Source organism: Leguminivora glycinivorella, chromosome 3, assembly GCF_023078275.1.
Source record: "Leguminivora glycinivorella isolate SPB_JAAS2020 chromosome 3, LegGlyc_1.1, whole genome shotgun sequence".
Taxonomy (NCBI): domain Eukaryota; kingdom Metazoa; phylum Arthropoda; class Insecta; order Lepidoptera; family Tortricidae; genus Leguminivora; species Leguminivora glycinivorella.
Window position 1 is genome coordinate 9,091,112 of NC_062973.1, and position 27,932 is coordinate 9,119,043.

The window sequence follows — 27,932 nt, forward strand, 5'->3', positions numbered from 1 at the left end:
TTGGGCTCATTAGATTTGGGCTGACGAGCACCATCGAACTAGATGAGGTCCAAGGTCTCATGACGGGGTCAGGAGGTGGCCAACAGAACTGCTATTCTCCTCATCATAACCCCATCATGTTCGGGCTCATTAGATTTGGGCTGACGAGCACCATCGAACTAGATGAGGTCCAAGGTCTCATGATGGAGTCAGGAGGTGGTCAACAGAACTGCTATTCTCCTCATCATAACCCCATCATGTTTGGGCTCATTAGATTTGGGCTGACGAGCACCATCGAACTAGATGAGGTCCAGGGTCTCATGATGGAGTCAGGAGGTGGTCAACAGAACTGCTATTCTCCTCATCATAACCCCATCATGTTTGGGCTCATTAGATTTGGGCTGACGAGCACCACCGAACTAGATGAGGTCCAAGGTCTTATGACGGGGTCAGGAGGTGGCCAACAGAACTGCTATTCTCCTCATCATAACCCCATCATGTTCGGGCTCATTAGATTTGGGCTGACGAGCACCATCGAACTAGATGAGGTCCAAGGTCTCATGATGGAGTCAGGAGGTGGTCAACAGAACTGCTATTCTCCTCATCATAACCCCATCATGTTTGGGCTCATTAGATTTGGGCTGACGAGCACCATCGAACTAGATTAGGTCCAGGGTCTCATGATGGAGTCAGGAGGTGGCCAACAGAACTGCTATTCTCCTCATCATAATCCCATCATGTTCGGGCTCATTAGATTTGGGCTGACGAGCACCATCGAACTAGACGAGGTCCAAGTTCTCATGATGGAGTCAGGAGGTGGTCAACAGAACTGCTATTCTCCTCATCATAACCCCATCATGTTTGGGCTCATTATAAATATGTGGAAGGTCGTTAATAATAATAAATGTTTTATTAGGGTACCCCTACATGTAAAGAGGGGCAGATATTTTTTTTCATTTCAACCCCAACGTGTGATATATTGTTAGATAGGTATTTAAAAATGAATTAGGTTTTACTAAGATCGATTTTTGATAATTTTCATATTTTCGGAAATAATCGCTATAACTTTTGAACCATATGTTTAAAAATATGAAAAAAATCACAAAAGTAGAACTTTACAAAAACTTTCTTTGAAAATTTGTTTTGAACTTTATAGGTTAGTTTTTGAGAAAAATACGGAAAACTACGGAACCCTACACTGAGCGTGGCCCGACACGCTTTTGGCCGGTTTTTATTTTATTTTAATACTTTTCTGTGCTATTCATACATAGCCACCCTAGGGGATTCAGTATTGACAGCTTCTTTTTTTTCTTTCTGCATATATTTGTTTCCGCTTTTAAGTTTATTGTAAATAAGACTGCTTTCACTTACATTGAGATTATAATTACATAATGCTATTAAATTAAATCTAATGAAGCGTTGTTTTATTTCCTAAATCTCAAAACCCTTTATATCGAATATGTATAGTAATGAGCAAAAATTTTACCGCAGGCTTTCCAAACCGACGATGCTTGATCAGCTACTTTTAGAACGAACATGTACACCGTGTCCAATAAGTCCGAATACTCACATTTTACCTCAGTTCTAAAGATATAGGGATCACAGGCCATCAAATTCTTATTTAAACTGAAGAGTATATTCCTTTTAATAAAATACAAGCACAAAGTTCATGAAATTTCCGAAGTGTCTAAGAAAAACAAAGAGGTAAAGTGCCAACAAAATACTTGCTCGGCACGCAGGTGACGAGTTATTTTTTATAAGCAGAATCTGTATGTGATAAAACAGACGCCACGTGTCCAAAATAAACTATTATGGGTACCGAGGATAGATAACGTTCCGGGCAACTAGAAAAATGTGCCTAGGTTCCAGAGCTCACCATCGGCCCAGGTGTGGGATGCAGTATGTAAGCGAGGTAAACTACCTTCAGTACTTACAAATAAAAGCGTTAAAATCAACGTTTTTTTCTTTAAAACCAAGGTTTTGGAGAAAAAAATGCCTTAAAGTTAAAAAGGATGCTTGGGAATGAGTATCATGTGTCCCAACAAGACGCACCTCCAGCACATTCGGCAAATGGTATTCTAGCGTAGTTTCAGACTAATTTGGCAGTTTTTTATCCGAAACATGAGGGGCCACCCAGGCCTCCAGGTTTAGGCGTATTAGACTACTTTGTATGGTCATACATGCTTTGAAGACTAAATTTTTATAAAATCATAAACCTAGATCATTTCAAAAAGATTATTGAGAGTATTTGGGATGAAATGTGAAGAAAACGGTGCGTGCCGCGTGTGATCCGTTTGAGAAGCGTTTGAGGCTGGTAAACAAGTTAATGCTGGAGTTATTCCAAAACATTTGTTGTGAATGTAGTAAATAAGAGTGCCATTCATAAAATATAATAATAATGTAGTAACTATTTGTTCATTTTGTTTTATTGGCTATTTGTGCTGTATTCAAACTTATTGGACACGGTGTACATATTTTGATTTTCACCCTTTAAAATGTTTCTAAGACGCAACGTTTTGCAAATTTGGTCACGTCATGCACAGTTAAACTGTGGAATGAATTGTCGCCAGCGGTATTTCCGGACCAATGCGATCATCAAACCTTCAAGAAAAGAGCGTACATCCATCTTAAAGGCCGGCAACGCACCTCCAACACTTCTGGTGCTTCTGGTGTCCATGGGCAGCAGTGATCGCTTACCATCAGGCAGCCTATCTGCTCGTTTGCCTCCTATCCCATAAAAAAACGTTTAATATTTTTTAAGAAAAAAAAAAACCGCCGCCTTTCGGGTTGTGGTGAAAGCTACTTGCGAATGTTGGATTATGTAGAAATGTGTAGGTATTTTTTTAAACTGCTTTTAATGCTTTAATTATTTGATGGCAACACAAATCAATATACGTATAACGCTAAGGTTTGAGAGTTTCTCAATTCCTCATGAATCCGATTATAAGAAATCGAAGCTTGACAAACTTTGACTTGAAAACTCAATAATTATGCTTAACAAACATAACTAAATAAATGTCACTGTTCTGAACTTAAATGCATGCTTTTCTTACAAAAATACCAAAGTCACTATGAGTGTGCCGTTCAGATTTGAGGAGTTCGGTTCTGACCATCATCAGCAGTTCCACTGCACCAAATGTCACTGTTCCGGACGTAAGTGCATGCTGTTCTTATAAAAATACCAAAGTCCCTATAAGCGTGCCGTTCAGATTTGAAGAGTTTGGTTCTGAGTGTTCTGACCATCATCAGCAGTTCCACTGCACCAAATATCACTGTTCTGGACTGGACGTAAGTGCATGATGTTCTTATAAGAATACCAAAGTCACTATAAGTGTTCCGTTCAGATTTGAGAAGATCGGTTCTGATCTGACCATCATCAGCAGTTCCACTGCACCAAATGTCACTGTTCTGGACGAAAGTGCATGCTGTTCTTATAAAAATACCAAAGTCACTATAAGCGTGCCGTTCAGATTTGAGAAGTTCCGTTCTGGCCATCATCAGCAGTTCCACTGCACCAAATGTCACTGTTCCGTACCTAAATGCATGCTGTTCCTTTAAAAACACAAAAATCACCATACGTATGCCTTTCAGATTCGAGGAGTTCCCTCGATTACTCCAGGATCCCATCATCAGAACTGGGTTCTGAGAAAAATGGGACCAATCTGTATTCATATACATTCAATATTTTTTTTAAATCGGTCCAGTAACAACGGAGATATCGAGGAACAAACATAAAAAAATGAAAAAAATAAATAAACATACAGACGAATTGAGAACCTCGCCTCAAATCTCTCAGATTTGAGGCGACGGTTAAAAAGTGACACATCATGAGCAGTTCCAATGCACCAAATGTCACTGTTCTGGACGTAAGTGCATGCTGTTCTTATAAAAATATGAAAGTCAGTATAACTGTGATAATTTCCGAAAATATTAACACTTTCGAAACCGGGCTCTACGCGGCGCTACGACATTTTCGCTACATACGGGGAAACCCATGTAATCGGCTACGCTTCTACGAGCGGTGTGCCCGACAGTCGGGTTCTTGGTAGCGAAAGTGTTAATATTATCAAAAAACGATCTTAGTAAACCCTTATTCATTTTTAAATACCTATCCAAAAATATATCACACGTTGGGGTTGGAATGAAAAAAAAAATCAGCCCCCACTTTACACTTTACACTAATAAAACATTTTTTTCCATTTTTCATTTTTGCACTTTGTTGACGTGATTGATATACACGTCCCCTTACTGCAAATACCGACTATGTGCAAAAAAGTGATTTTGAGATAATGCGATTTTAATATTTGAAGGTATGATTTTATATGATAACATGAAAAAAATTACTATTTGTATACAGCAGTCTACAGCCCGTATTGTCTTGTTTAATACTTAATAGTAAAAAATATCCAGGCTGTATTTGATTGCCGATAAAACTACGACTTAAAAAAATAGTAGCAAACTTAGTTGGTTTTTCCTGTAGAAATAAAAATGTGTATATTTCTCTTATTAATACATATAAAGCAGTGTTTCCCTTTGATTAAGCTTTGATTTTCATACACTTTACTTATGATTTGCAAAAAAAGAAAAAATATACAAAAGTTTTGAACTTATTTCAAAATATATTAAATATTCTCAATGACATAGGCGGTTTTAGCTGCAGAAAATATAGCTGCTCTAATTTTATGTTACAAAACTTCACTTATCATTGTTAATTAAAGTGTTACATTTGTAATAAAAAGTTTTTTAACATTACTAACCATTAATAATACTTTATTTGAGGTTTTGAAGGGTTATTCTCAAAAAAAATTTTTTGAAAAAAATCCTTTTCAACCGGTTTTAGGAGATTTTTCACAAAATACTTTAACCGATTTCAGTAAAATTTAACAAGAAGTAACGCAATAGCATCCTCTTGAAATGACAAATAGAATTTTACAAATCGGTTAATGCGTTTTTGGGTAATAGCATAATATGCATAGGTACTTACTACATACTAGTTCACTGTCTCAGTAATCCGACGTCCGAAATAATTTATGTTCAAAATTTCACTATCTACACTGTTACATTTAATATAGGTAAATAGTTTTTGTATGCTCAATAACCTGAAGTAATAGTTTATTTAAAGTTTTGTAGTGATCATTTACGCCAAAGTAACTAAAATGTAGGCATAGATGAGGTAATAAGTTAGAAAAAGTAATGTGTGACGGTAATTACATGGGTTTCTGGGGCGATTTAAAGCAATCAAGTTTGCAATATTCTTACGCCCCCAGTTATACGCAGTGTTTTTCGTCACACTTGCAATAAAAAGATTAAAAAGTATTTATGGTAGTCCAAAATACAAATTTGAACACTCCCTTGGGAAAAAGTTTTTTCTGTTACTCCTGATACTCCTGCGTGCGATTGCACACTTACTGCGCAAGAGTGATAAAAAGTTATTAATCAACATGTTCATCGCTGGTGGAATTCGATACAAACACATCCGTAACACGGCTGCCAATGCTAGACTAACTAGGTATTAAGTGATTGGAAGCACTCATGGTACTATTTAGTTATGATACCTTTGTCAAAAAGTCTGCGTAAGTCCATTTTCTTGAACGCAGAGATAGTTAGTTCTTTATCGAGCTTTAGACCGAGATAGAAATATGGTATAATACGTTAAGAGGTTTGAGGTGGTTCTACTGAACTGGAGTTCAATTTGTGGCGTTGATTTCCTTGCCTTGTGATCCAGATCTCGACATGAACTTAAGCCTGGTGCCCACTAGACTCGTCGAGTCGAATCTCATTAATTCGCCTTCTGAATTTCTTATGAAACTACGTCCATTAGCGACGCGTCGAATCGGATTGATCGTTCATTGTAAATGTATGCAGGGCTCGATACGACGCGGCTCGACTCCAGCTAAGTATCCTCAAGGCTTTATGCAGCCTTTGTGACAGAGATTTCATACCTAAAGAGTACCATGGGTGGTTTCAATCAATTAATACTGCAGTTGGTGAAGTGGTACACAGTTGTGACATCTGAAGTCTACTCGTACCGTAGGTATGCTAGTAAGTAAAGTAAAGTAAAGTTTATTCATTGTTAACTGTGTACTAAGATGGTATAATATACAGGAAATACAGTATCAACAGTTGCCATTTCGAGCGTACAATATTCTTAAAAACTACTGACTATATTAGCTTACTGGCTAACTTATAATTATTACCCGGGATATTTCAGAAAAAACTCATTTAGGTTGTAGAAAACATTTTCTATCAACCAATTTTTTAACTTAAGCTTATATCTATTACCCTCCTCAACTGGTAAGGCGTTCAAAATACGAGTAGATGCTAGATGTCGCTGTATGGGAATCAGCATCGATGAAGATGACGTTTAATAACTTTATCACTATTTTATTAATAAGAATATCATCTACCTACGTCTACAATACAGTGACTTTGGCGCAGTGAATTTAGTTTCGTAGGCTAATTCCACTTCGAGTTGTTAAAACAACGATACATGTTATGCGATTACTCACAGACGTTTGAACCGATTTGTATTATTTATCGTAATTCAAAGGTTAATTTAAGGTTATTTGCCAACCAGCTTAGGTTACCAAATTAAAATTAGTATGAAATAACTTTGCACTAATGCAATCTACAAGATTTTGTGGATAAAATGCAACTCTCTCGTCCGTTTTCGAAGAACTAAGAGAGCCTTTACCAGTCGGTGAAGTGGCAAAAAGATTTGATTTAAATGTAACACTGTAATTAGTAACGGTCATCGAAGTTATGAAACATAAAATTACACTAAATTCGATTCCTGTAGCTTAAACCGTTTGTGTTATTGTATTATAAACCTATTTAAAAAAAAAGGAAGAGGTTCTCAACGCACGCTAATCACGAGAACATCATATATAATGGATTATATGTATAAAGAAGAGAAATATGCAAACATTTATTTCTACAGGAAAAACCAACTAAGTAGGTATTTGACTGTTTCATTAAATCGTATTTGATCGTCAACTAAATACATTCTGAATATATATACGACAAAGTAGTAAACAAAAAAATATAGGTTTTAAAATGCCATACACATAACGTACATTTCTTCATGTTTTCATATAAAACGTGCCTTCAAACTTTAAAACCGCATTATCTCAAAATCGCCTATTTACACATAGTCCGTATTTGCAGTAATAGATCGTTATCCTTTCCTTCGTCACATTACATGCAAAACGAATTATAGTCCCTATACAACTTTTTGGTAGAATGACATTGCTGATGTTTGTAAACAAACATCTTCTGGAAAAACATCTTAAAGACATTTGGTGTATTTAGCCTGGCTTAAAATAAAGAATTTTGTTGATAGTTTTATTTGCAAAAATCAAATATGTACACATTAAACTTTTTTGTAGAACATAAGATGGCTACTTTAACAAAATGTTTAAATGCAAAAAAACACTATACACCATTAAAAGGTTCTACTTGGCGGATAAAGCATAAAAGTTTATATTAAATATTCATATCACATTCTGGCACTTTATAATGCAACAAATTGACCATTAAGTAACTTTATGCGAAAGCTATCTTTTGAATGCAGCGTCGTATCAATACATGGGTTTTAACATATTGTAGCCCTTGAAAACCTTATTCTATAGGTGCTAAAAACCCGATTTCGTCAAAAAGTCACTTAGTCGGTATTTGCATTAATGGGACGTACATATTGTTACTAAATTTCAGCTTTCTAGTGCTTACGGTTACTGAGATTATCCGCGGACGGACGGACGGACGGACGGATGGACAGACAGACATGGCGAAACTATAAGAGTTCCTAGTTGACTACGGAACCCTAAAAAACAGAAATCACTATTAAACTATTCTCTAATTTCAAGTTCCTAACTAAAATTTTCCTAATAAAAAAAAAAACAAATTGATCCCGCTACAAACTTTCACCCCCTTTTTCCCTCTACTAGGGGTGTAAATTTTCATAATCGATTCTTATCTCTTCGAAATTTTGTTAATGCAATCTATACAAATTTCGACTTTCTAGCTTTCGTAGTTTCGGCTCAGCGGTGTTGGTTGTTGAATCAATCAATTAGGAAACCTGAATTTATATATGTACATGTAGACTAATACTATACTTTTACTACATTCATATACCTTATTTACTACTACCATACCATGAATATGAAATTAAATAAAGAGTCCCCATATAAAATTGAAAATTATGTTATTAGCAATTTAATTCAAAACTATCAAGATTATTCGTGTCTGCGTTGAAACGCGCGTTGAGTTGCCGGTGCTCGCGTACCGAGCGCCAACGCCATCTATCGATGGCCGTTTCGTGAAATTGATGAGCGCTCTAAGGAGTAAGGGGTCTTAAGAAAAGTCACTTTTGACACTGACATAATAATAATATATCTCACGATCTCGTCGCATTGACATCTTACCGATATAATCATGTGGTTGTATAGAAGTGTCAATAAAATAATTATTTGTATAGCACGTTAGATGTGCAAAAAAAGTATTGTACCTACATATTTATATCATAGAAGAGAATGAATAATACATATAAGTGAATACCTCTTATTTAAATGTATGTATATGACTCAATGCCTGTTCTATTTATAGAGTGATCGCGTACCCCCCAGACATCGATGGCTGACACGTTTAACACCGCGACATTCTAGCACCGGTTAATTAGGTTATCACATTTTTTATCAATGCACCAATTTTCGTAACGGCATGCTCTCAAGGGTAAAGTCTGGCCGGTGCGCTCGCGCCGCGCGTGTAGACGAAATCTACGCCTATACGGTCAATTCAAATGTTCCCCGACATAAGAACGATATCCGAAAGATGTCATGCAGTCGTCGTTCGTCTCGCCTGTGCCGGTACAGCTACACGCAAGCACGATATCCGAATGACAATCTTCAGATGTCCTAATGATATGTGTAAGTTAGAACTGGCCTGTCTATTCTACATGTGTGTTGGTGCGGCTTGCATGAGTGCGTAGACGGCGGACTTTTTCGATTGCAGATACAGTTGCCATGCCCGAAATATACGCGGATGGATTCCGCGTCAATGCCACGCGACCTAGCGTCGTTGCACCCACCCGCGATGCGATCTCTCATCCTAAACATTCTAGTTTTAGCGACCTGAATTGCCAATTTGAACGGTTAGTTTGAGTGCTTTAGCCGAAATAACTATAGGTTAAAGATTTTGTGACAATGTCAAGTGGCAGCTTTTATTTATTGATTTAAACTTTTTTGCACAAACAACAAAAATGTACAAACGGCGGACTTAATGCTTCGGGCCAAATAGAGATAAGCAAAAATGTCTTTTCTACGATGTTTATTGAAACTTTCTATAGGTATAGACAGTTACTAATTGCATTAAAAAAATCGAAAACAATATCTTGCCACATTAATATTATTAATTCATGTCGATATTTTACATAACGACTAACTTTTATAAAAGTATAGGAAATATGCGCGCGTGGATACACGACTTTTCCTAGACATCCTTCAGATAAAAATATGTATATCGTTTGTAAGCGTTACATGCATATTTGGATCATATCTAATATAGGTATTCATAAAATTGAGCTGCCTACGTGTTTACACAAGAATATATAAGAATGTATTTACATAGGCAGCTTTAACACTTGTATGATACATTTCAAATTGTACTGACAAAAACTAGGTACGTTGTTTTATGATGCAAGTATTTTAAAAAAAGAGCTGCAATACGAATATTGATAATTTTTCGAATAGTGAAAAAAACTTGTCCAAAAATCATCATATGTTTTGCTTAATTAGGTTTAGGTATGTTACTACCGAGTTTACTTTTATACCTATAATAAAAAAAATCTAATAAGTTATTTAAAATTAAATAATATGGTGTTGGCAATTTCAAAAAAAGTCTAGTAATGACAGGATTTGATCTTACGACCCGTTGTCATTTGCATTTGTCATTGCGCCTGTAAAATACATAATGACAAATATAATACGACAAAATAAAAGTTTCCATATTACATGAAGCCAACGGCACAACTCCGAATAGACAGATATAAAGTCTAAGAAAAAAAACATACCTCGAAGCCATCAAGAAATATTATGGTAGTCTCGATAGCGCTTATATTACGAGTACGATTTGAAAATTTTAACACAAATATTAAATTAACGGTACAATATGAGTAGGTACGAGTATGTGCCAAATTGTCAAAACTGATGTTCAAAAGTTTTAATCTCATGCCGAGAGAAGTGACTACACAAATACACATTTTACTTGAACAGTAATTTTCTATAATAATTATATTCTCGATCTAATCATGGTCATATACAGTTCTACCAAAAGTAGAAAAAAACAAGCTTTATCATTGTACAGTGCAAGATAAATAAAAATTAAATGGAAAAATCCCCTCGCGAAACTGTCGCCTTGACAGAAATCAGAATAAGTTTGAATGCTGGTGAGTTTTAAAATGTATGAATATTAAAATATTTAACATGGACATGAAGTAAAGAATTCTTGCGATTCTTGCTATTGCGATGCTTTCAGAAATCCGAACGTTCCCGAATGAAAAAAATATATCTTTTTATTTCCGCGATTGGTATGGACAAGTTTTTAATATATTGACGCTGCATATACGAGTATGTAGACCGCGGTTACCTTTTTGGTTTTTGCCAAGCTACCGATATTCTTGACAAAAACCGAAAAGGTAATCACGGTCTATATCCTGGTCAATATAAATGTAACGAAACTAACCGTGAATCATTCAAAACTCTTATTATAAATGTCTTATTACATTTTGTTTGAACAGTAAATAATAAGTTTTCGTTAAGGGAATTTAGTTTTAATATTCTAGTTTATCGTACCTTTTTTGCAAGATGCAAAAAAAGTTGATTGCGCGTTCGCTGGGGAATGCGCATTGTGCAGTGTCAAATTCATGGTATGGGTGCGTACCCTTACCACGAGATTAGTATAAAATAACATTATTGTTAATGCATTTAAATTTAATCTGTGGGGCAGGTGTGATGCTGTTTGTATCATTTAACGCCACAGATAAAGCATGTTAATCACTCTCAAACCCACACACTTACTTACTTTCCAGAACATGACTAATGTTTTAATAATCGCAGCATAAATATGTGTATAAAAAAACTCTCAAATTTAGTTATTTTTTTAGGAGTGTCAATCCTTCCTCCTAATCCTCTAATTTGCATGATAAGTTTGTATTAAAATGTGAATAGTTACCATAATTTCATATCCTCTAGTTTAATAATCAAATGCTTGCATAAAACGAGTCTTACAATTGCTACAGGTGGAGACTATTATTTATATTAACTACATACATATTACTTATACGTTGTCATCATTAAATGTATTATATGTACTCGGCCTGAGAGAAAAATATTTATTGAAATGCTAATTTAAATAATTTATTTTTATTCAATAAGCACAACTTATTACTAAACATGTAAGCAACTTAATCGATTAAATTAAAATATATTTATTCATTCCGCCTATATTCTCAAAACGGGGTAAGCACATCGCATGAAACTGTTCAAGCTTCAGTGCCATTCTCAGAAATTAAAGGTTTGAAAGAAAACCAAAATTGTGATATGAACATATGTATATGCCCTATAGGGCCAACCAGTGCATGGCCTGGGAAGGCAGGTTCTTTTTAGGCGCTGCAGCCGACTTTTTCTTAAATTTAATTATTTAGGTACTTTCTTGGATGGAAAAGCCGGGGTGCCAAATCCTTAAAACGCGTTTCTGATGAACACTATTAAATCATACCTACGTATATTACTATTGTTTTACACACTTGTAGTAAGCCAAACGGCGGCCTTGCCAAGTTTGTGTACAATTAAGGGTACGTCCATAAGCGGACAGCGCTCTGTTTGTTATCGTTTACACCTTTCCTGTCCCACGACTAGACGCAATTTAAATATAAGTACCTAATTACCTATAGGATGCCTCAATGAAGCTCCTTCATGCAAAACCGTTGTAAATTATTTGCAATTAAATGCCAATTAGCATTTGCATAAAATATTAGACTAACGTGTTGCGGTTTTTTTGATATACATATAATAATCTAGTACTAAGGTTCTACAATGTATGTGCGCAATAATTAATTTGTACCTTTTTCTAATACTGAATTGACTTAGGTAAATACTATTTTATTGCTAGTTTTAAATTGTAATAGTTGTTGCCTGTTTCGTCTTATTCGATTTTTAGGCTGTCAAAATGTTTGGCTACTAAAAAAACTTTCTAAACTACTGAATAAAAAAATGTGTGCAAAAGGAACTGTGGATGTAACTTGTAATAATTTTATGACGTTTTATTTCATAGGTATATGTTGTAATTATGTTTTAAATACAGCAACATAGTGATATCACTAATCACTACATATTTAAATAATATAAAATAAAACAAAGTCGCTTCTCGCTGCCTATCCTATGTATGACTAGCCTTTAAAACTACGCAACGGAATTTGATACGGTTTTTTTTTAAATACATAGAGTGATTCAAAAGGCTTATATGTATATAAGTAATAAAAAATTATGAAGTCTTGCATACAAAATAAATATTAACCGGAGCGGTTGTCTCCTAGTATTACATATACCAATGATCAATTATAATGTTTTTAGTTTTTTTTTTTTTTCCTAGTATCACTAATTCTTCCCTAGAATTCAAACCTAAACAGTTATGATGTTCATGACTGACTCATGCTCGAGCCATAACTTTGTCACGCAATCGCCTAACCCCTTTGTGATAGTGGCTAGATAGCACTTTTTATGAATTATACACTTCTTATACATAACATAATACAGAGGAGCTAAAAAAATACGTGTCTGATATTTCTATTCACTAGCAATTTCAGTGGTGTCACGAAATCAGTTTGTTTCTCATAAAACAGGTTTCTAAAACTTTGTATTATTTTAAATATAACGTATTAATGGCTATCTAAAAAAAATAAGCATATCTTTCATTTTCAACATTTTAAATTTTTACTTATCTCCTTATGTAATATTTAACAATAGCAACAATTGTTTTCAGTAAAATTGTTCATAATATTAGGCAAATAAGTATGGTTTTTTTTTTATTCGTGAAATTGATACAAGCGGCACATGATGCGAGATCGTATCGAGACTATCCTGGGGGCCGATTTTTGAGTCTCACTGTCACTAAAATACCGGTTGAAAACGGTGAATTGCCTATTATTTTCAGTGACAATTTTCTGAATTCGAAAGCCGTGAGACTCAAAAATCGGCCCCCTGGCTATAAATAAGTTTAATTTAACTACTTATTTTCAAAATAAATAAAACGCTATGGCGAATATTGTTGGTACCATATTAGAAATATGCAGATATGTGACCGCAAGAATCTGGATCTAGGCACGGTCACAAGAAATCCTTAGATGTGAGTTTGAGCAGGAGACGGAAGGTCTACCGCGAACGGTGTTACCTGCCTGTCATACTTGTAATTACCAAAAGACAAGTGCGAATAAGAGAAAACAACGTCAAACCTGGTTAATGGTAGGCCCTCAGGAGGCAACACACGATTGGACGTTGAAGAGACCCCTGTGAGAGTAGTATTTGATGTATTTTGCGTGATATGAGAAATTATTAATTTTAATAAAGATATCTTTTGATACAATTTGTCTACAGTTGACGAAACCAAACAATGCTAAATTTATTAACCAATGCAGACTTACAACGATATTACTTCGCAATTTCAAGGTATCTCAAAGTCACAGACTGTCCACTTTGTGCGAAATATAGCTGCAGAGTTTTCAGTCACAACATTAACGCATGCGGTATTATCCATAGTTCTATATTTCTAGGTATTGCCAAAATCAATATCGATCTTGATTTACGATACCGCGTACCTATACAAGTAGGTTTTCCATAATATAATTATGCAATGCCCAGACCAAAGTCCGGAAAATCAGCATAAAAATACTTAAAAAATCTTGATGTTAACTTTTACTAAATATATACACATCTCCAATACATTTTTTTATATAAAGCATGACCAAAAAACTAATATAAGTCTATGAAAGAAGTGACTACAGCAATATTAACTATTTGATAAATACTGCAACCCAGCCGAAAATAGAACAAAGCATATACCTTTAAATAATAAATTTAAATAAATAGCATAGTTATTTTATAAATAGTAAATATTGTTTGCAGATATTTATGATTGATTAAAATAAGGTTTAAAAAAATCCTATACAAATAATTTGCTCACAAAACTATGCCGGGTCCTTGGTAGTACTTATTTTTATAATAGTGTTCAATATTTAGTCAACGAATACGATAGGTATAATTTAAAAAGAAAATATTAGATTAAATTATTCACAATCAAATTTAAAGACTGTGTCTTTGTAGTACCTACAATGAACGCTTTTAAACTCGTAGTTCTTAACCTTAAAAACGTTTTTAACGTTGTAATTTTCGTAAAACGCAAATTACATTACTACTAATAATATTTGTTTTGTCATTTTCTGTTTAGTTCTACAGAGCCAAATATTGCTGCCTAGTATTTTATATATTTATGTTTATAGTTTAGTTAGTTTATTTGTGAAATCAATATGTACTTTTCATTTATTTGAGATCATTTTTCAAATAAATAAACTAAATAAAATTTTCAATTACGTCCCACAAAGGAAATTAAGAAATTAACGGGCCACTAGAATGTAAAAAGGTAAAGAACTGAGTGGAATAAACTGACACTAATCTATTAAGTACAGATAGGAAGGAAATAATTCAAGTATGTTTGTATATGTAATGTATGCACTCGTACATTATAAAAGTACTTTTTTGAGAAATACGTTAAAAAACTTTCTATTTAAATATTTGTACATATATTCCTAGTATATTAGAAATTCTGCCAGTGTCTACGGCACCATGCCTAAGGAGTTCACCTAGTTTTTAATATTTTTGTTTAGTTAGGTATTTATTTATAGATTAAAGTAGTGAGTATTTTATATTTAGTTTTAATTTTAGGTTAAGTATAAATTGTATTTATGATGTCTGAGGTTTTTTGTTGTATTTTTTGTATGTGTTATTAACGTTGAATTATTGTAACTATGAAAAATGTCTTTAAAATGTCTTAAGAATAATTTTTGTTATTCTTCTTTTTTTACTTAATTACATAAATAATTATGATAAGACGATTAGGTCGTACGTTTCTAGATATCTTATTTTATCAAAATATAATTTAAATATTTCTTTCTTCTTTCATAATTATGATGAAATCCACCTTGGATTTGGTATTTGTTGGGTTTGAATTGTTTTTTTTACCTTATCGAATTTTATAGATTAAGGTTTTAGTTCATGATTAGTATTTTTTTTTTTTATAATTATGTATCCAATAAAAACATTTAATACCCGTATATAGATATCGTCGTATGATTGCTCACATCAATCCTTCTTGAGCTTACCACATGTCGTGCATCTGTGTAAAAAAAAGCCCCTTTTAAACTAAACGACAATAAAAACATGACAATTTGTCAAAATGTCCACTGCCATCGACAACCCAGCGGCAGTTGGCTACTTTCGAACGCTACGCCAACGTAGCTCGGCCAGCGTGCAGCGCCGGCGCTGCGTAGAGGAACAATCTGGGCAAGTTTGTCACTTGAAAGAGGCGCGATTCAAAATTTCTACGGACATTGAACTTTCGCCCAAACATTTTTTTTAAATTAAACTGTTTTCTAGTGACGGAAACGGTTTATGAGGATAAAAATAACTGCTACTATCAAACCACTTCTGTGATGCGGTTGCAAGACTTATAAAAATGTATAGTTTTGCCTATTTGGCCATATGGAAGCATAGGGCAATTAGTGCATCCACTAGCATCGCAATTGAAATGACACTATGTATTCAATCATTTAATTGTTATTATTCTAATTTAATTTGTTATTAAGCTTCAGTGACGGACGTGTTTACGTGATAATTGTACTCACTTATAAAGCATTTTTATATGTTTTGCTTATATGTTTAACAATAAATGCTAAGGATAGTTTTTTTTATGAAATAAACAGCAAACGAGCAGACGAGCCGCCTGATGGGAAGCAGTCATCGCCGCCCATGGACATAAGCAACATCAGGGGAATCACTTATGCGTTGCCGACCTTTGAGAACCCTAAATGCCTGCTTCTTGAGGAACCCTATGTCATAGCGCAAGTTAGTTAGTGTGAGTTACTGATCACTTGCCTTCATTGTAATTATATTTATTTAGATTCCACTGATATAAATTCCATTAAATAAAGTATACTTGACTTAATTTTCTTCTAAAAGTTACTTGAAACTCCATTTTTGAAAACGTTTACAGGAACAACCTATTAAAAATAGCGCGCGTGTCTTATAAATTCCTGTGAATCTGTTAATAGTTTTATTTCCCGTTACTTTAGGTATTTGTACTTGATTATACAGCTGTTTAACGCAAAACGTAGACAGAACATAAATAGGTTCTATATAAACTATTGTATGTACTTATATTACTATAGGCATTGAAGCGCTGGTAGCCTAGCGGTAAGTGCGTGCGACTTTCGTTCTAGAGGTCGCGGGTTCGAACCCCGGCTCGCACCAATGAGTTTTTCACGTATGTGCCAAATGTCATTTGATATTTGCCAGTCGCTTTTCGGTGAAGGAAAACATCGTGAGGAAATCGGACTAATTCCAATAAGGTCTAGTTACCCTTCGGGTTGGAAGGTCAGATGGCAGTCGCTTTCGTAAAACTAGTGCCTACGTCAAATCTTGGGATTAGTTGTCAAAGCGGACCCCAGGCTCCCATGAGCCGTGGAAAATTCCGGGATAACGCAAGGAGGATGATGATGATGATATTACTATAGGCATTCTTTAAAAACTATCTGTTTCATGTTTTCAGTTATTTTTTGCGTTTTCTTGCCTAGTTTCATCCTAAATGAGTCGATTTTAATAACCGGAAACTAAGACTTGATTCAGGAACTGCTTTATAAACAAAAGCGATTGTCTTACCTTGCTCTCTAAAGGGCAAACTAGATCTGTTTTACATTCCGTTATTACATCGAAAAGTATTCACACGCACAAAAAAAACTTCTAAAATACTTATTGATACACTTGTCTAAGATCAAATCCGCTTCTACTAAACTTAAACTCTACTAAAATTAAAATCCAAACTAAAGGCTTAAATCAGTTCCAAAACATGACATTAACTGTTAGAGAATAATTTAAAGACTGAAAGATAACTTATTAAAATTACAGTTACACTAATTCATGCAAAATTTACAACACATTGAGTCAATCACAACTAAAAAGCTTGTCAACGCGTGTTTAATTAATCAATAATTGTATACTTGAAACAATAATAATATTGTAAGTTTTGGTTAGAATTTTCGCATACTTTTTAACTTCTTAAAATAAATCGAACAAAAACTTACAGGAGTGCATCTTGCCGTCGCTCTACTGTGGTTTCAGCGGCCAAAGGCGGCTCGCGCCAAAACACTACAGACAGACTATACCTAATGACTTTTTTCAACTGTCGAACAACAAATAGACGGAAATCGCCCAAAGTTTTGACAATAGTGCACCGTTACGGTCTAGAATTATAGGTGACTTTTAAATGGTCTGACGTGTACCTATATTTAAATAACCTGTCTAGACACCATGAGAGATAAAATGCATGAATACATACATAAATGCAGGGTGAGAATCATAACCATATTTTTTTCTTCGTTGTAAAAAAGATTAGTCGCAATCTGGCTGTGGAAATTCATATGAGTCACTCGCGGTCACCCTTTCACGTGTTCCGAGCCCACCTATAGGCAATTACAGTGTCGTATGTAGCCGCGATCAGGGGGTTAAAGGGGTGCGCGAGCTGGCCGGCCGGTGCACAACACTCACATTCAAATATTCAGCTAACCTTGATGCGAATCGGCGCACTCGGGGTTCCATCCGACGGTCGTCGGGCTGAAGGGCTCGCTTCAGGTCCAAGAGAGGGATTCACTCGGTACTCGCGTTGGTTCGGTCACGGCGGCGCGGGCGTCGTCGGCGCGGGACGGCAGGCGCATCGGCGCGCCGCCACCGACGGTGGAGTCGCGAGGGTGAGCGCGGCGGCCGCGCTACATGTCACAGTGCGAGCGCGCTGTTCGCGCCTTGGTCACCGACTCGCAGTGGCGTTGCCGTCCTACTGTCTGCCCGTCGACGGCCGGGCCGGCGGCGCGCGTTGCACCGCCCCGCTGCACTCCGCCTGCCCCCCTGCCCCCCCGGGGCCCCCTCTCCGACCGCCGCGCTACACCCGCCCCGCCCCGAAGAATTTTCCGCATCGGACGGGAAAAATCGATTGTGCAGCGAGCCCCGAATAATTTCGGCAAGACGCACGGCGCCCTTGCGTCCTCGCGCCGAGACGGTCAAGCGCACTGCCGTCGCCTTTCACTCGCCGCTTATTGAAAACTCGTAGCACCATTGTTGCATAAACAGAAATACCATTCTGATTGCTAATGTTTGCACTGCAAACTTTTATACGAGACTGAAAAAAAATATTGAACATATTTTTTAAAATTTTAAAATATTTAAATTGAACATTTAATTTTATGCCAGTATTCTAAAAATGTAATATGAAAACATGATAATCAAGTATGTAGGTATATAAAAAAACTTAATTACATTTTTAATACCTAATATTTTAATACTAAATAATAAAACATTTTTCTCGTAATAACTTCCTACTTATTTTTAATTGCAAGTAAACAGCCTCAGTCCTGCAAGTCAGGCCTTTGTTCCTGCACCGAAACTGCAGCCCGGCGCGGCGCCGGGTCGCTTTGTCTAATTCGGCGAGTGAAAGTACCCCGGATAATGACTCCGCGCTAATTCATTGCCGCTTGCACTTTATCCAACTTTATGTTATTATACTTCAAACTTATTTAGAGTAAATAACATAAATAAGAATAAGATTTATAAATTCAAACTGAAATAGATAATACATTATAATTACATATTTATATCGTAGTGTGACTAGTTAAAAAATCTAAAAAGCAAAATACTTAACATGGATAATTTGATTTGGGTAGGTTTCAAACTGGTTGACTGTACATTGCATGCACTTGCGTTAGGAACGTAAACTTAAATTCAGTTCAATTCAATTCAATTCAAAACCTTTAATGTCATAAACAACACATGTCAAAAATACAAAATATAATAATACAATAAATAAGGAATAATATAAGCCATCTAATATGAGCTCCCCAACCAATTTAAAATCAGGATTTCGCAGTAGTGACTGGCAATAATTTTAGGAAATCCTGATATCATATCAACAAAAATATCAAAGAATACTGCAACCAATGCGGCCAAAAAAAATCAATTGACGTTTTTTATTAAGTAAATTAATTAAGCCTTCGAATGAGTGAAAGTACCCCAGATAATAAGACGGTAATTGAAAATTGATCGGCTACCGAATGCACCGACTTGTTTAGATTGTTCACTCAAGCAGAAGTGCCAGCATCAATCATTTTCATTGTTGGCATTTGGTTACGATTTCAAAAACTTCTGGATATTGTCTTTAAGAGCTTTCCTTCACGTGGTTTATTTAAAATTTAGGAATCTAATATACCTAGACGGCCGGTCAAGCAAATATTGTCAGTAAATATAGTAAAAGGCGGTAAGTAAATTTTAAAAATTTAGGGGTAAAGTTCCCGTAGATATATCGCGCCTTTTTAGTGACAAAAATCGCTTGACCGTCTACAGTTTTCAACTCTTGTATTCAGAATAAGAGATTATTTTTAAAAGTGGAATAATTTGAGAACTTTTTGAATAATTAATATAAAATTTTGGCGTCTGAAATAGTTCATGCATGTAGCTTTTTAGTAGTCAGTTTTTCAATCAGGTGAGACAATACTTAAGGCTTAGATACTAAGATTTCGGATTAAATCACTCCGTGGGGTGGGGTCTATCGTGGGACTCAGTCAATCTGCGTAAGAATGTCCTATAATATTTATTTATTGATTTAAATTTATTTGTATTAATTAATTGAAAATAGTGTTTTATTGTACTGACACCATCTAGTGAATTAACTTCAAAATTACAAAAAATAGCTAAGGGAACAGATAGATTTTTTTTAACGTAAAAATACAGTAAAAATATGTTTATAAAACCTGAGCTTAACTTTAGGTACTTATATTTAATATTAGTGTCTTACTTCGTCGTCAAATCATTGGTAAACGTTTGTGTAAGAAACGCTACACCGGACAAGTGTTATTTTGTGTAATATTCCCAGAAACCAAATGTGCTGCATCTACCATATCGTATTGGTTTAGAAGTAATTCGTGCAAATTTCACGCTAGTTGCAATAATTATGGCATTTAAATATACTGCTAGGCGATTTAATTTCAATTACATTAGATAATCAAATTCTTTCATTTCTTATGAAAGTAAACACTGTTAGTAATATATTAACAATCAAAATGTACATATAGTTTAGGTATTCAGTTATTTGTTTTGAGTAAAAAAGATAATTTCGTTTAAATTGCGAAAATAACGCTAACTAAATTTGTAGATCGAGATAAAAATATAAATAGTATTTACAGACAGAAAACAAATTTAGGAAAACAATGTGACACTGACCCAGCGGCAGTAATTACCCAAGGCACTAATGCCCAATAAATCACATCTTTCTCTCACATTCATTGAAAATGACTTAAGATTGAAAAGGGCTAAGTACTGGGACGCTGTCGAGCACTATTACTTTTACCCACTGAGCCTGCCCTGTCCAGTCTTATAAAGGTTGTGGGACCTGTAAGAAAAGCAAAAAATTAAACTGTAGGCTATACTCCTGAAACTGACCAACATTTGTTCAGCGACTTTTAAAAATTATGAAGTCTTTAATTTTTGAAAGTGTGTCTGTCTGTTTGTTTTCCGTCTTTCACGGCAAAACGGAGCGACGAATTGACGTGATTTTTTTAGATGGAGATAGTTGAAGGGATGGAGAGTAACATAGGCTACTTTTTGTCTTTTTCTAACGCGAGCGAAGTCGCGGGCAAAAGCTAGTATCATACACTGAGAGAAATTTGCATTGTGAATTTAACAAGTTCGACTTGTTGCGGTTTATCCGTTTGAATCAGCCAAACGTATGTTTAAAACAATACTATGTGTCAGGTTGTTATTATAAAATCGACTTGTTGATTCAAATATATTGCCGATTCAAATGACAAGTAGCTTGTTGTTTGAACCAAAGAGCACGTAGGCGCTATTTTAACCAAAAAACTTGTTGAACGAACATGAAAACTGGTTGTATTTTCTCTCAGTGTATAGTTTAGAGCTTAGTCTGATTTTTAGCTTTTGTTACATGGCTCACCCGGTATATAGGTTTACAAAAACCCATACGTATGAAAAATCTTTACCCAAGGGGTCAAATTGTTATACATATTTTCAAAATAGGTAGATGTTTTTTCTCTTTGCTTGTCCCAAATTATGACAGTGAGGAATACGAGGTATAAATAAACTTATTATGTTTGTACTTCTGAACAAATAGGCTACTAGACTCACATTTGGCACAATAAATGATTATCTTCTATAGTATTTGACATAAGAAACCAATATTTATAGATTTTGTGTATTAAAAAGGTATGATTACTACGTATTTTCGACTAAAAATGTGTGTAGTTATTATTTTTATTTTGGCCGCCGAAAACGCTATCAGCGATGTAGTGACGTCATCAAATTCGAACTTACTTCATGTCAAAACAATCACTGACATAATGAACTTAATGGCACATAGGGGAGATCCGCCATGAAACGGACACTTAACTTTGAAGCAAGATTACATACTGTAGTTAAAAACTTAGGAACTTGTTAACTTTCCTTATACATTTCGGATACACTATAGTATAATTATTAATGCACCATATTTAATGAAACTTCATTTTTAGTGAGAAAAATCAATATTTGATTTATCTTATTTATGTCCGTTTCATAACTTGGGATTAGTTGTCAAAGCGGACCCCAGGCTCCCATGAGCCGTGGCAAATGCCGGGATAACGCAAGGAGGATGATGATGTCCGTTACATAACCATGTAGCATTGAATCGGACAGTGGGTGTCTTGAAACGGACAAGGAACCAATGCCTTGCTTTGAGGCACATAAATACTCAATGTTTGACAAAGTTACTGTTTTTACATAATGATAATTATTTGAATAAGGCAATTACTTTGGTAGAACCTAAACCGAGGTCATAAAATTAACAACTACAAAAACTCTACAGCAGACTTTACTGCAGCTTTTTCTGGACGAATCCTATTCTTTGGCGGCATCTGATAGTGATGAAAATAAATAAAACCGGTTAAAAAAAGCTACAGTACTGGTAGATTATTGTACGTCCGTTTCAATGCCGCGGTACCTGTCCGATTCATTGCGCATCTCACCTATAAGCATTCAACCCAAATTCCAAATAATTAAGTATTGATAAGATTATGTCTCACCGTGCCGTATTTTTTGGAGCATATATCGGAACTAGTAGAATCCTTACAATTGTAGTTTAAAATTTTATGGAATTTTAAATCAGTTTACAAATATAAGTACTACATTTTTTACTAAACTTGCGCGGTTCTACATGTGCGAAATAGTGAACTAAGTAATGACCGCCGGGATATGTCATTATTGTGGGCTTACATCATCATCAGCGTTGCCAATAACCATAACACATGAACATGTTCTCTCGATTTTTTAAAAATATCGATGTGTCCGTTTCATAACCCGTCCGTTTCATAGCGGATTCCCCCTACTTAAAAGTCAGAAAATGTTGTTTTCGAGTAGAATGACCTGATGCACAGATAATCTATAGATCAACATGACTGTGTTGTTTTCGCCAGATTACTTAAAAGTATACTTTAAAAATATTTTTTGCTGTTTTTAGGTCATAATAAAATATGGTACTATTTTATTTCGGTTAATTGGACAGTACTTAAGACATATAAGACAGACTTTAAAAAAGGGTCAAGTAGCCTATTCATCAGATACCTATCTATCCCAACGTACATATGTATAAAATTGCTCAGTCCCTTAGGTACCCAAAAACATAGTAAATATTCTAGATCGCTGTGCTCATTACTGCCACAATCGGTTCCCAAGCATATAGGCTAACATGTAGTCGAATGAACGTGCCAAGTTGCAGAGTTCCCATTCAGTGGGTGGCAAAACGTGGCTTCGGAAGGCGGTAGGTGCCTTCTTCCGAGAATCCACTGCGTGAGAGTCGAGCGTTACTCAATATACATTTGAGAGCTATAAAAATCGGTTATTGAATGGAAAAGTATCCTGTTTTGACTATTTTTGCGTGTATATTGCAGTAATAATTAGCTATTCACTGTGAATTGGAACCCTCTTAACGGTAGCTAAGTGATACTTATCAGTCTTGGTTCAAATATCATATTAATAAGAAATAAACCTTTTGCGCACCAATAAAATATTTTTATTATATGATGTAAGTAATAATTTACTTACGGGTTCCGGAATTTTTAATTTTTCCTTTTTCTTTGCTATAAGACATTGCTTCGTAAAAAATTTCAAGATTATTAGTTTATGGGATGTCGGTTTTAAGTGCTCTGCGAGTGACGAAAGTTTGCGGTATAAACGGCTGTATCTTTTGATTTCTTTGGCATAGAAGTTTGATTTTTTCACAGTTCTAAAGGACAATAAACCTGACTATTTGAAGAAAATCCAGCTTGATACCTCCATGCGTTCCCGAGACGAAAGGGTCTTAACAGACAAATAGACAGACGAACGGACGGACGAAGTGATCCTTATGGTTCCGTTTTTTTCCCTTCAAGGCACGGAACCTTAAAAATTGTTATAGGTAATGTGAGTTAGCAAAACAATTGACAACATTTCAAAATGTTCAATGTCCCTAAATCGAAAACCATTTCGAGATATACGCCTGCAAATCACAAAAATATATTTTTTAATATTTTTTTCCATATTTTTAGTAAAAAATTCTTAAAAATAGTTTAAAGGGGAAGTGACGTTACCTAGTTTGTTCAAACTATTCAGAGCTGCCATTATAACCAAAAAATCTTCCGGTTGGGATGTCACTTGAGTTTGACTCTGACGTAAGGAGCGAAAGTATCAAATGTGCACATTTAAAACCATAGATAGGTGGCGCTGCAATTGCAGGTACATAAGGGCTTGACACGTCATTTTTCGACTGTTCTACTTTGACAGATTTCTTTCCTTACACTTCTACATTCCATAGCTCGTAATTATTCAATATTTGTTGACAGTGACACTTGACAGTCAAGACATCTCGGACTGTTCAAACTTTTTTTAGGAATTTTGTCGTTTTCTTAGGTGTATGAAACAACACATGTGACGTCATTAAGTTGAGTCTTGACGTTTGTAACTTACGCTCTTTCTGCTTGAAGTAGTAATAAAAAGGGATTTTCGCATTGAAATAGCAGTTTTATTGAAAAATAAAAAAATACGTGTCTCTTTTATTATTGAGTTCTTTCAAACCAAACAATAAAAAGTAGTACTCAAAAATATGAAATAATGTAAATTTCAAGCTTGGGTGTTTATACTTGAATCCCGCACTATTCACTAAACATCCCGGCCGTAAACATGTAATTTTGCTCCCTTGTTGCAAATTCCACTAATATTAAACTCAAAGCAAGAGGTTTTTAAATTAACAGTAATATTATTTATCTGCGAATTATTTATGTCTATTTGATATTTCTTCAAAATTCAAATTAAATCGTCACATTTTTATATTGACAGGGTAATAAACCTTCCTCCTGAATTAACCTATCTTAAAAAAAAACCCACATCCAAATCCGTTGTTTTAAAGATCTAAGTATACAAAGGGACTATGACAGACAGACAACGAGAAGCGACATTGTTTTATACCTATCATGTATTGACGATGAATGTCGACAAGTTCACAGCTAACTCAAACATGAGTTTGAAGAAGCGCCAACATAGCACGTTACCACGTTAGTTCAGTTTTCAATACTTTACTTAATGCTCAAGTTCTTCGCAAACTCCTAACTTTGAGTGCATGATAGCAACTCCTGTAACGGGTTGATGTTGGATAAATACATACATTTTTGTTGTTACCAATATTGGCTACATTATAAACAACATTTTTGTACACTTGATTTCTTGTAATTAGTTGGCAAAATTGGTAAAATCATAAATGCGTAAGTTGTTGTTCAGATATTTAACGCTGTGTCTGTGACAGAATAGTAAGAGTACCATACATATATTACCTGTTAGCCATGAACAAAAAAAATGATTTTGAAATAATTTCATATTTTAGTTTATAAGCATATCTGTATCTTTCCTAGAAAAAATGGGATTTCGTCGTGTTATCATTCAATAAAACATAGTATGTAGTTCTTTTTTTCACATCCTATTATTTACTCATTCACAGTTAAATTTGGAATACAAAATATTAAACAATTAATAACAAATTAATAACAAATAATATTGCAATCAAACCTCTAAATGTTATATCTAAGCTTAACCTCAAAAAGTTCAAAAGCTACAAATAAGCATGTTGTTCTTTTCTTTATATAATTTATCAAGGGGGTTAAAAAAAACAGCCCCAATCCTACCTATATTACGACATTATTACAATTTGTCTCATACGTCATCTGTTATAAATGGTCAAGTTATAAAAATTGAGTTACTTGACAAACACTAACTTTTAATTGCATTTTTACGAACTGAATTATTTAACACTAATTGCAAGGCCATTGTTTACAAATGAGTGAATAAAAACGAGAGTGGGCAATAGCCTCGAGGGTATTTGCAGATGTTATGAATTGCACTAGTTTGACATGTTGCTAGCCCAAAAAAAACTAAAAATAATAGGATGAAAACCATCGGAACTATATATTTATCTCTTTTTTCGCTCTTTAGCGATAAGACCGCCTGTTGTTACCTACTATTTAAGTTCTTTATTTGTTTGTTTAGCTATTGTCGTTGTAGTAGTGCAATAAAGTATTTTATTATTATTATTATTTGTATGTCCTTTCCAGTTCTCGGGACCATGGGGTCCCGGACTTTTGGGAGGCGTGCCTGGGGCCGAAGCCAACATTATTATTATTATTTGTTTTAAAGCAGTATACATACATAAATACTTAAGATAAATAAATGCCTAGTCATATCCAATTTTTGCCCTATCTCCTTAAATAAATACCACACCTCCAGTCTTATACCTATCGAGCAGATGAAGTCGGCTTGTGGTTCACTCTGTGCAGCACACCTAGCGTCACTACTCTTTCGGTTCTGACAGAATACCAGCGCTGCGGGTCTCCGTAGCTTGATGCTGAGTCAGCGCCTCTTCTTCGCACCATCACATGGCTCAATTTATTTTTATACCTTACAGTGTCTGTTTGTATACGTTTAGGGTTTAGTTTAATGCATGTTACCAATTACATATAACTTTAATTCTGCATGTTCTATTTTACTTAACTTTACTTTTAAATAATAACGATGTATGTATACATAAATTTCAAAATTGTTTGCCATTAGAGCCATGTAATAATGAGAAGAATAAAGATTTTTATCTATCTATCTATCTATCTATCTAATATTACGCAAGATATCTTTCACAGCAAGAATAAAATAAAATCAAAAAATCAAAAAATTTATTCAGCAAATAGGCCACAGGGGCACTTTTACACGTCACATGCACATATTTACAATTGATACTATTATATACTAATTCTAAGTTCTAACTAAAGTTAACTCTATACAATTAATTAGAGATGTAGAAGGTCTCTAAATGTCGAATTACAACCAAGAACTACACTAAATATAAAAAGTATAAATACAAAAAAAAGTCTAAAATTACTTTGGAGGTGCAAATGACTCTAAATGTCACAAGATAAAATGTATATCTACTTAATCTAATTCTCCTTAGAGATGTATATGGTCTCCATGAGTCAAAATCATACATTTAAAATATTCACTAAAAGAAAGGAAACAAACGACAACCGAACAAAGTGTCCTAATTTAATAAAAATTAGAATTAAAGTTACTAAGTTATAACAGCCCCAGTAAGCTTAAACAGACCGGTCTTCACAGACGGCATCCGTTCACGAGTATGACGCGTATCTCAGCAATAAAAATAGTGATTATCACTTAACCATAAACAGGTTAAAAAACCGACATTTTGATATTGCATCAAAATGTGGCATGTGACGTGTTGCTAGCTCATCGCCTATGCCAAAAGGGAACTTGATTGTAGTTTTAAAAATAAAATATTTTATACCATGCACGAAATAAAGCATCAGATAATTATAAGAATAAAATGGGCAGGAGTTATTTTTAAATCCAATTTCTATTTTAGATACCGGTTATGATATACTGTATTATATACCTATATTCTATGGTATAGCTAAACTATAATTATAGCTACATTGCAGTGTGGTCCCTTTTTTAATCTTAGATAGAAATATATAAACGGAGTTGACCGTGACGTCACTCAATTCGATTTCATATAATTTCCATATTAGCAAGTCGTTCAAATTCGTTTTGACAGTGCTTAAAAAGAAGCTGATTTGACTAAGAGACAAGTAGCCTATTAGCTCATATCCCACAATCGACTTTCAAGATACCCATGAAAGGAAAGGTTTTTATTTAATTCTTAATAAGACCTTACACGCAGGTACAAATACAAAAATACCTATGTATTAGCGAAAAATAGGTAAGATATAAGTTAGGCTCTAAATAGGTATAAAATTTACTGATACGATAAAGAAACTTCGATAAAATTACAGGGATTTCAGACATACTCGAAAAATTTCATCGTCACGCGCCAGATCTGTTACACGTGTAGATAAAGTGCGGAAATTTGAAGGATAATTATGGTAACGGATAACTGCTGATTGCATCTAATCCGGGTATAATAATTGCTAGTCTAGCTAGGCCAGGCATGGCACTGGTTTTTTTTTCCTTTAAATTCGACACGTAGGCTTCTAAACAGAAGCTGTCTGG

General features: G+C 34.7%; 1 protein-coding gene across 1 annotated transcript in view; it reads right to left on the reverse strand.

Annotated features, from left to right (window-relative positions):
- Positions 1-18,189, reverse strand: part of LOC125242686 (myoneurin-like) — a 63,126-nt gene extending 44,937 nt beyond the window's left edge. The window contains exon 1 of the mRNA XM_048151554.1: positions 17,866-18,189. Coding sequence (XP_048007511.1) covers positions 17,866-17,897 — 32 coding nt within the window. The 5' untranslated portion in view covers positions 17,898-18,189. The remainder of the gene's footprint in view (positions 1-17,865) is intronic.
- Positions 18,190-27,932: the final 9,743 nt, after the last annotated feature.